General features: G+C 43.6%; 1 protein-coding gene across 1 annotated transcript in view; it reads right to left on the reverse strand.

Moving 5' to 3' along the window:
• Positions 1–13,585, reverse strand: part of LOC137345209 (probable G-protein coupled receptor 139) — a 40,678-nt gene extending 27,093 nt beyond the window's left edge. Inside the window, exons 1-2 of the mRNA XM_068008673.1 lie at positions 13,516–13,585; positions 11,157–12,040 (exon numbers count right to left, since the gene is read on the reverse strand). Of these exons, the coding sequence (XP_067864774.1) occupies positions 11,157–12,040; positions 13,516–13,585 (954 nt within the window). The remainder of the gene's footprint in view (positions 1–11,156; positions 12,041–13,515) is intronic.
• Positions 13,586–14,153: the final 568 nt, after the last annotated feature.

Consider the following 14,153-nt stretch of genomic DNA (forward strand, 5'->3'; position numbering starts at 1 on the left):
TTCAGGAGCACACACACACAGAAAAACACACAGACAGAAACACAGACACAGACAGGGTGATTGAGAGACAGAGAGCGACTGAAGTATTTTTCAATTTCCGAAAGGAATTCAATGAGGTCAATCTTTGATTTAAAAATAAACAATCGATTTTGCATCAATGAGTATTTGCAGAAGACATTTCCAAACTAATACCACCTTTTGTGTGGAGAAATGTTTCCTAACTTCACTCCTGAATTGTCTGCCTCTCATTTTAGATTATGCTCACTTGTCCCAGAGTCCCCAACCTACCGAAATAGTTTTACCCAAGCTACCCCATCAATTCCCTTTAATATCACAACAACTTTGATCAAATCAGCCCTGATCCACCTAAATTGTAGGGAATACATCCCTAGCTTGTGTAATATCGCCTCGTAATTAATGCTTGGAGTCCAGTTATCATTCTGGTAAATCTACACTGCAATCAAATGGACATGGAACCCCCCAAATCTCTTTGCACGTCCAGTGTTTCTAGTTTTTCAACATTTATAAAGTACGCTGTTCTGTTCTTTTTTGCTGACATTGAAATCTATCCACCATAATTTTGCTCATTCACTTAAGACATTAATATCTCTTAGTAAATTTATGCTTCCAGCTACACTGCTTACAATGCTGCCTATTTCTATGTCAGTAACAAACTTGGGTATGTGGCATTCTACCCCATCATCTTCAATCATTAATAAATACAGAAAAACTAAGACACACATGGACTTTGCACTAGCAGACAGGAGGGAATCATTCCATCCCAGAGGTTTTTTTTTTAAAATTCCAGATTTATGTTCTTTTGAGAAAATATCATAATTCAAATTCCCAGCAGTTAGTGTGGATTTGAATTCCTGCTTTTTTCAATCATCAGCTCAGGTCTTCAAATTAAAACCATTAAAAAGAGATTCACTTTCCTACTGTTATTGCCTGACTGTCTCAGGTTTTGTATATTGTTCCCTTCATGTGGTGAATTGTAAATACCTTCAATTCTGTGTATTTGCAAGGGACACAAATCAAATTCTCACCTTAACTCATCAACCAAAACCTGCAAGTCCATTCAAACACCCCTATTTCCTGTCTCTGTAAAGATATCTCACACTTCCACAATGCAGGAATGTCTGAATGGAAACAGCTTTTGACACATTTCCCAATATGTTTCAGGATGAGGAGCTCGTTACAACTCACAGATTCCAATCCCCAAATTGAGCTTTACGGTAGAAAAGGTAACATAGATGAAATCCCGGTCTCTCTGTCCTGGCACCCATTCTAACATTGTACCATTTAGTTTAGATCACTCAACCTTCCTTCCAAAATGCATCATTTCACATTTCTCAGCATTGAAGTTAACCTGCTATGTGTCTGTCCAATGATAGGTTGGATAGTAAGCTGTCAAGAGGACATAAAGAATCTACAAAAGATTTCGATAGGTTAAGTGAGTGAGCAAAAAATTGGCAGATGGAGTATATTGTGGGAAAATGTGATCTTGTCCACTTTAGCAGGAAGAATAAAAAGCAGTATATTATTTACATGGAGAGAGACTGCAGAACTGTACAGTACAGAGGGATCTGGGTGTCCTGGTACATGAATCACAAAATGTTACTATGCAGGTACAGCGAGTGATTAGGAAGGCAAATGGAATGTTGTTGTTTATTGCAAGGGGAATAGAATATTAAAGTAGGGAAGTGTTGGTACAGCTGTATAGGGCATTGGTTAGAGCACATCTGGAGTACTGTGGACTGTTTTGGTCTCCTTACTTAAGAAATTATATAATTGCATTAGAAGTAGTTCAGAGAAGGTTCACTAGGCTGATTCCTGGGTGAAGGGGTTATCTTATGAGGAAAGGTTGAACAGGTTGGGCCTATATCCACTGGAGTTTAGAAGAATGAGAGGTGATCTTATTGAAACATCTCAGGTCCTGAGGGAACTGGACAGGGAGGATTCTGAGAGGATGTTTCCACTTGTTGGGGAGACGAGAACTAGGGGACACAGTTTAAAAATTAGGAGCGTCCCATTTAAAACTGAGATCAGGAGAAATGTTTTTCTCTCAGAGGTTAGTTAGTCTATGGAATTCTCTTCCCCAGAGAGCAGTGGAGGCTGGATCATTGAATATATTCAAGGCTGAGTTAGATAGATTTTTGATCAATTAGGGAGTCAAGGGCTTTGGGGGCAAACAGGAAAGTGGAGTTGAGGTCACAATCAGCTTCCTGAGGGTCTGAGTGTGGATTTCTCTGTGTTTTTACAAATATTTTACGATAATTAAAAAAGCTGAACATGAAGCTGTATAAAGGCTTGATATAAGTTTAAAGATGGAGTTTAGCATTTTCTGAGGACTGTGATGGGATATCTGGCTGTTATCACATTGTGGTATCCTGCTGTGCGTATATTCCCTGCATCAATTCCTACATTAAAACACTGAGGCAGAAACAGATGGAGAGAAAAAGAGGGACAGTGAGAAACGGCTGGAGGTGGCATGTTTAGCAGAGAGAGAGAGAGAGAAAGGCGGAGTGTGGTTGAGGGAGGGAAGGCAGAGAAAGATGGAGAAAAACTGAGAGAGAGAGAGAGAGAGAGAGAGAGAGAGAGAGAGAGAGAAATCCACACTCAGAACCTTAGTAAACTGAATTTTGAAGTGTCACCATTGCTGGGATCTTGCTGTGCACAGCTTGCCTGCAGAATTCCCTGAATTGTAACAGTGACTGCATTTTAGAAGTGAACTCATTGTGTGTAAAGCTCTCCTGAAGGCCTGGAATTAAAGTCCTGAGCTTGAAGCCGGTATAATTCCCGAATAATGCTTGTGTTTTGGTCAGTGCTGTGAATTTGAGGGTGAAATGAAATGTGCAGCAGCCATTTGAATTGAGAGTAATGTTCTGAGAGTGGATTTCTCTGTCTCTCTGTCTCTCTATCTGTATCTGTCTCTCTGAATGAAAGTAACAGGAGGGAGAGAGATGCTGGACAGTGAGGGAAACATGGAGGGAATCAGAAGGAGAGTGGGGTAGCCGGCTGTTATCACACTGCTGCTTGTGGAATCTTGCTGTGCACCAATGGCCTGCAGCATTTTCAACATTGCAGCAGTGACGACCACTTTAAAAATTAACTCATTGAGTGTCCAAAGCTAGGAATTAAGTCACAAATGTGATAGTTTCTAAAGGCTTGTTATAATTCTAGAGTAATCCGTGTCCTTTGGGCAATGTGAGGAAGCTTTACTGTTATGTAAGATGCACGGAGTCCATGTCAATTCATTTTACTGAAGTTCTGTGTTTCGATTTCTATCTCTGTCTCTCTCCAGCTTTCTTTCCCTCTGTCTCTCTATTTAAACCTTTAAGAGTTAAAAACATACACAGCAGTGTGATTTGTTGTTGTTTTAAATGGAGAGACAGAAATATTTCATAGCTCATTTCAATGAAGATTAGATATGAAATAGATGGGGAAAAACACGATATGGACAGAGAGAAAGAGCAAGAGAGAGGGACACAGGGCGACTGAGATAGGAACAGAGAGAGGGAGATACAGAGACACAGAGAGAGATAAAGAGAGAGACACACAGACCACACTGGTGGAGGGAACTATCTGAACACTTTTATCCTCTGGTTTATTAACTGTGATTTGTTTGTATTTCGGTGTTGCTGAGAGAGTGTCTGTGTAACCGAGGGCAATTCCTGGTCTCTCGCTGTGCTATTTTGCTTAACAATGCCTTTTAATCAATTTTCTCTCTCTCCCTCTTGCCTTCTCAGAATTTTCATTCTGAAAAGTGCATCGTGAAGGTGAAAAGAGGGAATGTCTGGGACGAGGAATCCTTGGACAGGAGCTTCCTCCAGAGGGGACGGACTGAGGCCTTGCCCACAGGCTTCACCCAGTGGGCCCACGTGAATTGTGTCTGTTTGTTAGCCCGAGGTTTAATTTCCTCTCTGGGGCCCTGGGTTAACTAGTTCCTGTTGGATTGGGGCCCCGGAATTTTAAACAGGTTGAAAGACTGGGGTTAAAGGTACAGCCCCAGGAGAGAGTCCCATTTGCCACTTGCTCTTTCCAGCCTGGTCTATGAGGTTTGCTGCTGTTCTGTGCAATGCTATGAAGCTAACAGTTAGATAAGATGCACGGTGCTCATTTTAATTAATTTTACTGTAGTTCTGAGGTTAGCTTTCTCTCTGTCTCCACATTATTTCCCTGTGTCTATATCTCCTCCTCCCCCCCCCCATGCTTTCTCTTCTCTGTCTCTGTTTCACACTCACCTTCTCCATTTAAACCTTTAATAAATAAAAAAAAAACTTGCCACACACAGCAATGTGATTTGTCGTTATTTGAAATGGTGAGACGGAATCAGCAGACTTGTTCCCAGTTTAAAGAGGGAGTTTCACCCTTTCTGGGGACTGATATCTGGCTATTATCACATTGCTGCTTGTGGGATCTTGCTGTGCATCTAGTGCCCTGCAGCATTTCCTACATGACAACAATGAGGACACTTTAAAATTCAGTTTCCTGAGGGTATGAGTGTGGATTTCTCTGTTTTCTCTCCATCTTCCTCTGCTTTTCTCTCCCCCCACACTTTCTCTATATTAACCATTAATCAATAGGAGCCACAATGTGACATGTGGTTATTTTAAACGATGACAGAAACACTTCATAGGACGTTTCAATCCAGATTAAATCCCAGATCGAGAGAAAAAGAAACAGGTGTGGATGGAGGGCGTGGGGTGGGGTGGGGTGGGTGGGTGGGCGGGGTTCAGGAGAAATACTGGGAGAGGGGTGTTTGAGATTTTCAAACTGCAGGAATGTTCCTCTCTCTGGGATCTCTAAACTTACATCATTAAAAACAGATTATCTGCATATTATCATATTGCTGCCTGTGGGATCTTGCTGTGCAAAAATTGCCTGCAGTTTTCCTGCATTGCAACAGTGAGGACCACTTTCAAAATTAATTAATTGAGTGTCAACTGCTCCTGAGGGCCAATAATGACAAGAACTGAGTGTGAAGCTGCATAAAGGCTTGTTATAAGTTTAAAGATGGAGTGTAGTATTTTCTCAGGACTGTGATGGGATATCTGGTGAGGATCACATTGTGGGATCCTGCTGTGCATACAATCCTTGCATCCATTCCTACATTACAACACTGAGGCAGAAACAGATGCAGAGAAAAAGAGGGAGAGTGAGAAACAGCTGGAGGTGGCAGGTTAAACACAGAGAGAAAGAGAGAGACAGGAGGAGTGTGGGTGAGGGAGGGAAGGCAGAGAAAGATGAAGGCGGAGAGAGAGAGAGAGAAATCTAATCAAAACCTTGGTTAACTGAATTTTGAAGTGTCACCATTGCTGGGATCTTGCTGTGCATAGCTTGCCAACAGAATTCCCTGCATTGTCAGAGAGACTATGTTTTAGAAGTGAATTCATTGTGTGTAAAGCTCTCCTGAAGGCCTGGAAATAAAGTCCTGAGCTTGAAGCCAGTATAATTCCCAAATAATGCTGGTGTTTTGGACAATGTCGTGAATTTGAGGGTGAAATGAAACGTGCAGCAGCCATTTGAATTGAGAGTGAGGTTCTGAGAGTGGATTTCTCTGTCTCTCTCTCTCTCTATCTGTCTCTGTGAATGAGAGTATCAGGAGGGAGAGAGATGCAGGAGAGTGAGGGAAACATGGAGGGAATCAGAGGGGCAGAGGAACGTTAGCCAGCTGTCATCACAATGCTGCTTGTGGGATCTTGCTGTGCACCAATGGCCTGCAGCTTTTCCAACATTGCAGTAGTGATTATATATGAAATAGAGGGGAATTAACTCAATATGGACAGAGAGAGAGAGCAAGAGGGAGGGACACAGGGATGACTGAGGTAAGAACAGAGAGAGATACAGAGACACGGATAGTGATAAAGAGGCAGGCACACAGACACACACTGGTGGAGGGAACTGTCTGAACCCTTTTAGCCTCTGGTTTATTAACTGTGATTTGTTTGTATTTGGGTGTTGCTGAGAGAGTGTCTGTGTAACCGAGGACATTTCGTGGGCTCTCACTGTGCTATTTTGCTTAACAATGACTTTTAATCAATTTTCTCTCTCCCTCTTGCCTTCGGAATTTTCATTCTGAAAAGTGCATCGTGAAGGTGAAAAGAAGGAACGTCTGAGACGAGGAATTCTTGGACAGGAGCTTCCTCCAGAGGGGACGGATTGAGGCCTTGTCCACAGGCTTCACCCAAAGGGCCACGTGAGTTGTGTCTGTTTATTCACCCGAGGTTTAATTTCCTCTCTGGGGCCCTGGGTTAACGAGTTCCTGTCAGATTGGGGCCCTGGAGTTTTAAACAGGTTTTAAGCCTGGGGTTAAAGGAGCAGCCCTAGGAGAACAAAGAACAAAGAAAATTACAGCACGGGAACAGGCCCTTCGGCCCTCCAAGCCTGCGCCGATCCAGATCCTCTATCTCAACCTGTCGCCTATTTTCTAAGGGTCTGTATCTCTTTGCTTCCTGCCCATTCCTGTATCTGTCTAGATACATCTTAAAAGACGCTATCGTGCCTGCGTCTACCACCTCCACTGGCAACGCATTCCAGGCACCCACCACCCTCTGCGTAAAGAACTTTCCACGCATATCCTCCCTAAACTTTTCCCCTCTCACTGTGAACTCGTGACCCCTAGTAATTGAATCCCCCACTCTGGGAAAAAGCTTCTTGCTATCAACCCTGTCTATACCTCTCATGATTTTGTACACCTCAATCAGATCCCCCCTCAACCTCTGTCTTTCTAATGAAAATAATCCTAATCTACTCAACCTCTCTTCATAGCTAGCACCCTCCATTCCAGGCAACATTCTGGTGAACCTCCTCTGCACCCTCTCCAAAGCCATTTGCCACTTGCTCCTTCCAGCCTGGTTTGTGAGGTTTGCTGCTGTTTTGTGCAATGCTATGAAGCTAACAGTTAAATAAGATGAACGGTGCTCATTTTAATTAATTTTACTGTAGTTCTGATGTTAGCTTTCTCTCTGTCTCCACATTCTTTCCCTGTGTCTCTATTATCACATTGCTGCTTGTGGGATCTTGCTGTGCATCTAGTGCCCTGCAGCATTTCCTACATGACAACAATGAGGACACTTTAAAATTCAGCTTCCTGAGGGTCTGAGTGTGGATTTCTCTGTGTTTTTACAAGACTTTTACAATATTTACAAGAGCTGAACGTGAAGCTGTATAAAGACTTGTTATATGTTTAAGGATGGAGTTTAGCATTTTCTGAGGCCTGTGATGGGATATCTGGCTATTATCACATTGTGGGATCCTGCTGTGCATACATTCCCTGCATCAATTCCAACATTACAAACGATGGAGAGAGAAAGAGGGAGAGTGAGCAACAGCTGGAGGTGGCAGGTTAAACAGAGAGATAGAGAGAGACAGGAGGAGTGTGGGTGAGGGAGGGGAGGCAGAAAAAGATGGAGAAAGGCAGAGACAGAGAGAGAGAGAGAGAGAGAAAGAAATCCACAATTAAATCCTTGGGAAACGGAATGTTGAAGTGTCACCATTGCTGGGATCTTGCTGTGCACAGCTGGCCTGCAGAATTCCCTGCATTGTAACAGTGACTGCATTTTAGAAGTGAATTCATTGTGTGTAAAGCTCTCCTGAAGGCCTGGAATTAAAGTCCTGAGCTTGAAGCTGGTATAATTCCCAAATAATGCTGGTGTTTTGGGCAGTGCTGTGAATTTGTGGCTGAAATGAAATGTGCAGCAGCCATTTGAATTGAGAGTGATGTTCTGAGAGTGGATTTCTCTCTCTATCTGTCTCTCTGAATGAGAGTAACAGGAAGGAGAGAGCCACAGGAGAGTGAGGGAAGCATGGAGGGGATCAGAGGGGGAGAGTGGGGTAGCCGGCTGTTATCACACTGCTGCTTGTGGGATCTTGCTGTGCACCAATGGCCTGCAGCATTTCCAACATTGACGAGCACTTTAAAAATTAATTCATTGAGTGTCAAATACTTCTGTGAATCAGCAATTAAATGGCTGAAATGTGATGGTTTGTCAAGGCTTGATATCATTCCCAAATAATACTGGTGTTTTCGGCTGTGGGCTGAATTTAACAGTGAAATGAAACTCCTGGGGGCCATTTGAACTCAGATTTCAGGGATGGGAATGTGGATTTCTCGCTCTATCCTTCTACGGGAGAGGGGATGGGGGTCACCAGTGTTTGTGTGTTTTTACAATGAGGCAGAAACAGATTTAGAGAGACACACAGAGAAATAGAGAGAGACAGAGAGAGAGAGACAGCAGGAAATGACAGGGTTAGCACATCCACACTTCCCAGTCTCTGCTATGTGTCGGGGGATGTGTTTGTAAGAAGGGGAGTCACTGAGTTTGAGAAAGAGCCCTGGGCTCTCGCTGTGATTGATTTCTGTTCAAAAATGCTTTGCTTTGTTTGAATCAATTTTATTTCTCTTATTCCCAAGGAGAATCTTTTCGGAAGCTGCAGCTGTGATGATGCAGAGGGAGAATCTTTTGGCATGTCTGAATTCTCAGACAAGAGCTTAAACCAGTGTGGAAAATAATAATAAATATATATGTGTCATTGTCAAATTCATTTCTAGATACAGAAAAGAAGACTGTGTGTTTTCGGGGCTGATAGAAAAACAAAGTGCTGGAAATACTGATCACGGTTTTTATTTCAGATTTCCAGCATCCGCAGTATTTTGATTTTATGTTTTCGGGAGTCTGTGGATCTTTTTACCACAAGGGAGGGGGCTGGAGGGCGCTCCGAAGGTAATAGTTTGGGAATCGCTGCTCCAGAACAGTCAATGTAATCCTGTAGATTTCTCTTTCTCCAGCTCTTGCTGCAACTTGTTCACTGCACCTTCCTCCTTGTTCCTAGCTCTGTTTCTTCACATCTTTAAATCCCTATCTCTAAACATCCTTTCTATCTCTGCCTCTCTTTAGAGTCTCACAAGTTTCCATTGTCACGCTCTGATTCTCTGCATATTTATCTGTCTCTATCTCAGTCCATTTCTTATTTATTTATTTATATTTAGAGATACAGCACTGAAACAGGCCCTTCAGCCCACCGAGTCTGTGCCAACCATCAACCACCCATTTATACTAATCCTACACTAATCCCATATTTCTACCACATCCCCACCTGTCCCTATATCCCCCTACCACCTACCTTTACTAGGGACAATTTATAATGGTCAATTTACCTATCAACCTGCAAGTCTTTGGTGGTGGGAGGAAACCGGTGTACCCGGCGAAAACCCACGCAGACACAGGGAGAACTTGCAAACTCCACACAGGCAGTAACCAGAATTGAACCTGGGTCACTGGAGCTGTGAGGCTGAGGTGCTAACCACTGCACCACTGTGCCGCCCTTCTCTCACTCACTTCGAAATCCCTGAATCTTTCCATCTCTGCTCCTCCTTTCCTGCAAGATTATCTCTGCATTTCTCACCTCTGTCCCGGGACACCCCTCACTATTCTGTAAACACATCTTACTTTGTATCTCTGCCCCGCCACATCTTTCTGTCTCTGCATCTCTTTCTTTGTAGGGATCTTTCTCAATATCTGCATCACTGCTGCATTCTCTCTCTGCACCTCCAGCTCTCTAGATTATGATTAGATTAGATTAGAGATACAGCACTGAAACAGGCCCTTCGGCCCACCGAGTCTGTGCCGAACATCAACCACCCATTTATACTAATCCTACACTAATCCCATATTCCTACCAAACATCCCCACCTGTCTCTATATTTCCCTACCACCTACCTATACTAGTGACAATTTATAATGGCCAACTTACTTATCAACCTGCAAGTCTTTTGGCTTGGGAAAGGAAACACACGCAGACACACGGAGAACTTGCAAACTCCACACAGGCAGTACCCGGAATCGAGGTAAAAACAGGGGAGAGATGCTGAACGAGCAGCCGATTGACAACCACCCTCCTCCCCTCCACCCTGGTTTGCAGCATTGGCACCAAGTCCATGTCCAGCCCAGTGTTTCTTTGCCTCTCTGATCCCTGACTGTCTCTGCCTGTCTCCTTGTGGCTCAATGGGGCAAGGGACAGATCAGCCATGATCTAACAGGGGTGGGACAGGCTCAAAGGGCCGAATGGCCTCCTCCCGTCTCTGTGCCAGTCAGCGAGTGTGTGTTTGTGTGTATCTCCCTCTGTGTGATTTCCTGAAGCCGATGGGGAGAACAGGTGAAACACCTTTCTGCAGGGAGGGATGCACCTGGGGCTGGGATCTTGCTGTGCATTAAAAGCTCAGAATGCCAGTTAGCCTCTGGGGTCCTTGCTCGTTGCCCGGCCCTGTGTTTGGCCGGACAGGAGTTAAAGGTGCCGGGGGTCTGGGAGCCATTTGATAGAATTCCAGTGGCTTATAAGGACCAGGAATTAAAGTGAATTAAAGACTGTCGGGAGGCGGAGCCACCCACAGGAAAGTGATGGAGGTTGGAATTATACGGGGGGTGGGGCAGGTGCTGTTGACCGGGACTGGAGTTACACAGGGGGCAGGCGGGAGCGGCTGCTCTCGGGGGAGATGATACGGGGTGGGAATTAGTAGAGTGGGGGGGGGCTTTTACAGGACAGGGAGGGTATTTACAAAGGGGGGAGTGTTTACAGTGGGGGGCAGGGGGAGAATTAGAGGGCAATATTCATAGAGGGAATGAGTTATGTTAAAAATGGGAGTGGGGAGGATTCTCCAGGTTTAAAATGGGAGGGGGCAGTGGGGATTCTCCAGTCTGTTCATGAGGGGGCTTTAGATGTGAGACTGTTTACAGGGAGGGTGGGGGTGCTGTTCAAGGAGGGGTATTAGATGGACGTCTGTACACAGGAGGGGTATTAGATGGGGGTCTGTTCCTGGGAAGTACATAGAGGGGGGTCTGGTCACCGGAGGGGTATTTAGATGGGCGTCTGTTCACGGGGTGGGGGGGGTATTTAAATGGGAGTCTGTTCATGGGGTATTTAGATGGGGGTCTGTTCACAGGAGGATATCAGATAGGTGTCTGTAAACTAGGGGTATTTAGATGGGGGTAATATAAATTGCAGGGGGAGGATAAATTGCAGGGGGGAATAAATTGCAGGAGGGGGATATAAATTCCGGAGGGGGAGAATAAATTGCAGGGGGGGAGGGGAGGAATATAAATTGCGTTTTAGGACAGGAAGTTTTGGTTTGATTTGTTCTTTATTTGACCCAATACCCTAAAGGTCCAAACAGATTTCACTATCATCTTTATTTCGTCCCTGAATTTAGTTTGTGTAGCCGCATAAATACACGTGTTTGCACAGGAACTCAAATACATGAGCATATATCCGGTTTCAGTGGCGATGTACTTAGGGTCTACATAATCGCCCCGGTAACGTGCTCTATCTGTTAGTCCAGTAGTTAAAAAACTAACGATAGGTGTCAGCCACAGCACTATATAACTGCCGGATACACTGAACAGTAAAATGATGGAATTCCTTCGACTTTCCATCTCTGGATCACTCTGGTTCTCACTGCTGTGACCCCGCAATGCCCTGCGCGCTCTACTTGCAACAACAATCCGTCTGACTGTCAAACAATTAAACAATAATATCAAAGAAAAAGGAATCCAGTTCGATAAAATACTTTGTAACCAGGAGAACCCGACTCCGACAAGCGATGAGAAAAAGTCCTGCCTCGGTTGACAACCCCAATCGATATTGTTAATTATTTGTGCAGATTGAAAGGCAAAGAAATATGGGAGGTTTTGTAAACTGAGTAGGACAGAGACTGTTGTTATAACCACAGCCGCATTTCTTACTGTGCAATACTTTGTTTTAAACCTTTGACAACATATAGCTACAAATCTGTCAAATGTGAACAAGGTTGTAAACCACACGGACATATGCAGGCTGGTAGAATTGAAGTAAATTGTGAACTTACAAACGGCAGTATAGGACAGGAAGGAATGTGGGAAATTATATGTACAAATGTTATACAGGATTATATTGAAAATCATGACCATTAGATCTGCTGCTGCCATCGCCACCATGTAGGCAGAGATACATTTGGAAAGACTGCAATTTCCTCTGGCGAGAATCAGGATTGTCAGTAGGTTCGCTGCAATAAAAGGTAGAAGAAGCAAGTAAGAGGCACACTCAGATAAATCTCACAGCATACTGTGGATGTTGTTGAGATGCGTTCCTATTATTTTTAAACAATAATAAGAGCGGACAGAAACCCTCACCATCGACATCAAGGCAGTAATTTCTCAGCAGAGTGAGGATTGCATCTGGCCGATGTAATATTACTTGTTAAGAGTCACAGGACTACACGTGATCTTCAAAATAAACTTGGGGCTAGTTTTGTTAATAACTGGAATTGAATACATAAATACACACACAGAGTTACTGCACCAGCAAATCTTAACAGGCCTTACTATGTCATGGGCCATCCACAACTGACTGGTCATGTGTGACAGGGCACCACTTCCTCTGGTGACCTGCACTGACAGTCCCTATCGTCTTCTGAAGGTAGTCAGTTCTGCAGTTCGTCCCACAACAGTCGATAATGCAAAACCGAAGTTATGAAATCAGTCATCCGTCATCCATCTCTCCCGATTTATATCCCATGACTATCGCCCCTGACACTGCATTGAGGCCCTGTTCACTCTGTGGTTCAGGCCAAGTTGGGGTATCTCGCACGGATAGTATAGTTAGAGGAAAAGTCACCTTAAAGAGAAATTTTGGATGGCTCATCCACATACGGCAGTCAGTAAATAAATGAATTACCTTTCATGCATCCAAATACCTATTTCATTGCAGTGCTGAGCGCTAAAACCATACCCCCATCGAGACTTGTACCATGTGATGCACCGACTCAATTTTAGGAATTACCACTGCGATCCCATGGACCAGTAGATGGAATTTTACACTTACTTTGTTTGATTTATTTGGAGAGTAGAATCTTGGGAACAGCATCAGATGTCAGTAGCGTTCAATATAATTTCAAAATAATGACTGGTATGATTTACGTTCAAACAAAACATTCAGCCGATCCAAAATCAATCACATTTGTCTGAAAAGGTGCCCTTTTTTTTATTTATAATCTTCCCGATCGAGCTGCTAGCAACAGAATGGGAGCTGGTGGATCTGCCAAAATTCTTTGCAGCTGAGGAGATGGAAGTGTCTCCCTGAATGGTTTCTCAAAATATCTTTCATCGTCCCCTGTTGTGCGGAGGAGGCTGCAGTCGGTGGAATTTACAACTTTCGGTATACTGAGAACGTTACAAGTGAGATTATCACTATGGCGACTAAACAACACGTCGTTTAGTGATCTATGAACTGTTGGAGTGGAGGAAAATCATCCTCGCCCTCCCTCAGTATAGGGATGAAAGTTAATCTCCTGGTGCCCACAATATATCTTCCAAAACGGCACCTCAGCGGCAGTGCAGACAGACAGGACTCCTGCTAATATTCAGCACCGTATCCTGGTGGACAAATGATTCTGTAATGAGGACATTATCAGAATCTGCTACATATTCATTAGCAATGGGATAGTCAACAGCTATTAGATAACAGGATACATTGACTTACCAGGGACACCAAAAGCTGCCAGAAAAGGGTAGTAAATTTGCTTTATCTGTAGAATTGTTGGCCGTACCATTTTTGGAAGAATATTTGAATCCTGTCCGACCTTATAATGCCGATTCTAGTTCGCTTCTGATCCGTTAACGCTTCAACTTTAAAGAATACTCCGTGCCCCGTGAGAAAATCAAGTCTTACAATAATTAGCATTAGTTACACTCACTTAACAAACAAGACGATATTTTACTCTTCAGTGCACCCATGACACCAATGGAAAACTGTACAGGTCTGTCCATGAAACTCCGTCTGTAAAATTCAATGAACGGAAAGTAATCCAAGAGGCAATTCGCTCCGATGGAAACATCCCTCCCGGACTGACTCTATCTGATGTTCTTGGAGCTTCACATTCATTCGTTGAAATCTTTACATCATTATAATATACCTGTACTGTGGTAACGACTCTCTCCAACATTACTGATATTATCTCTAATTTAACATCACTGGTATTGACCCTACTGTAACGTTAATGGTGGTGACTCTAATTTAGCATTTCTGGTATTGATCTTACTCTAATATTCCTGGTAGCGATTCAACTCTGAGCAATACTTGTTGTTCTCCCATTTAGCATTCCTGGTATTCGCCTCACT

This window comes from Heterodontus francisci, chromosome 28 (genome assembly GCF_036365525.1).
Source record: "Heterodontus francisci isolate sHetFra1 chromosome 28, sHetFra1.hap1, whole genome shotgun sequence".
NCBI classification, from domain to species: Eukaryota; Metazoa; Chordata; class Chondrichthyes; order Heterodontiformes; family Heterodontidae; genus Heterodontus; species Heterodontus francisci.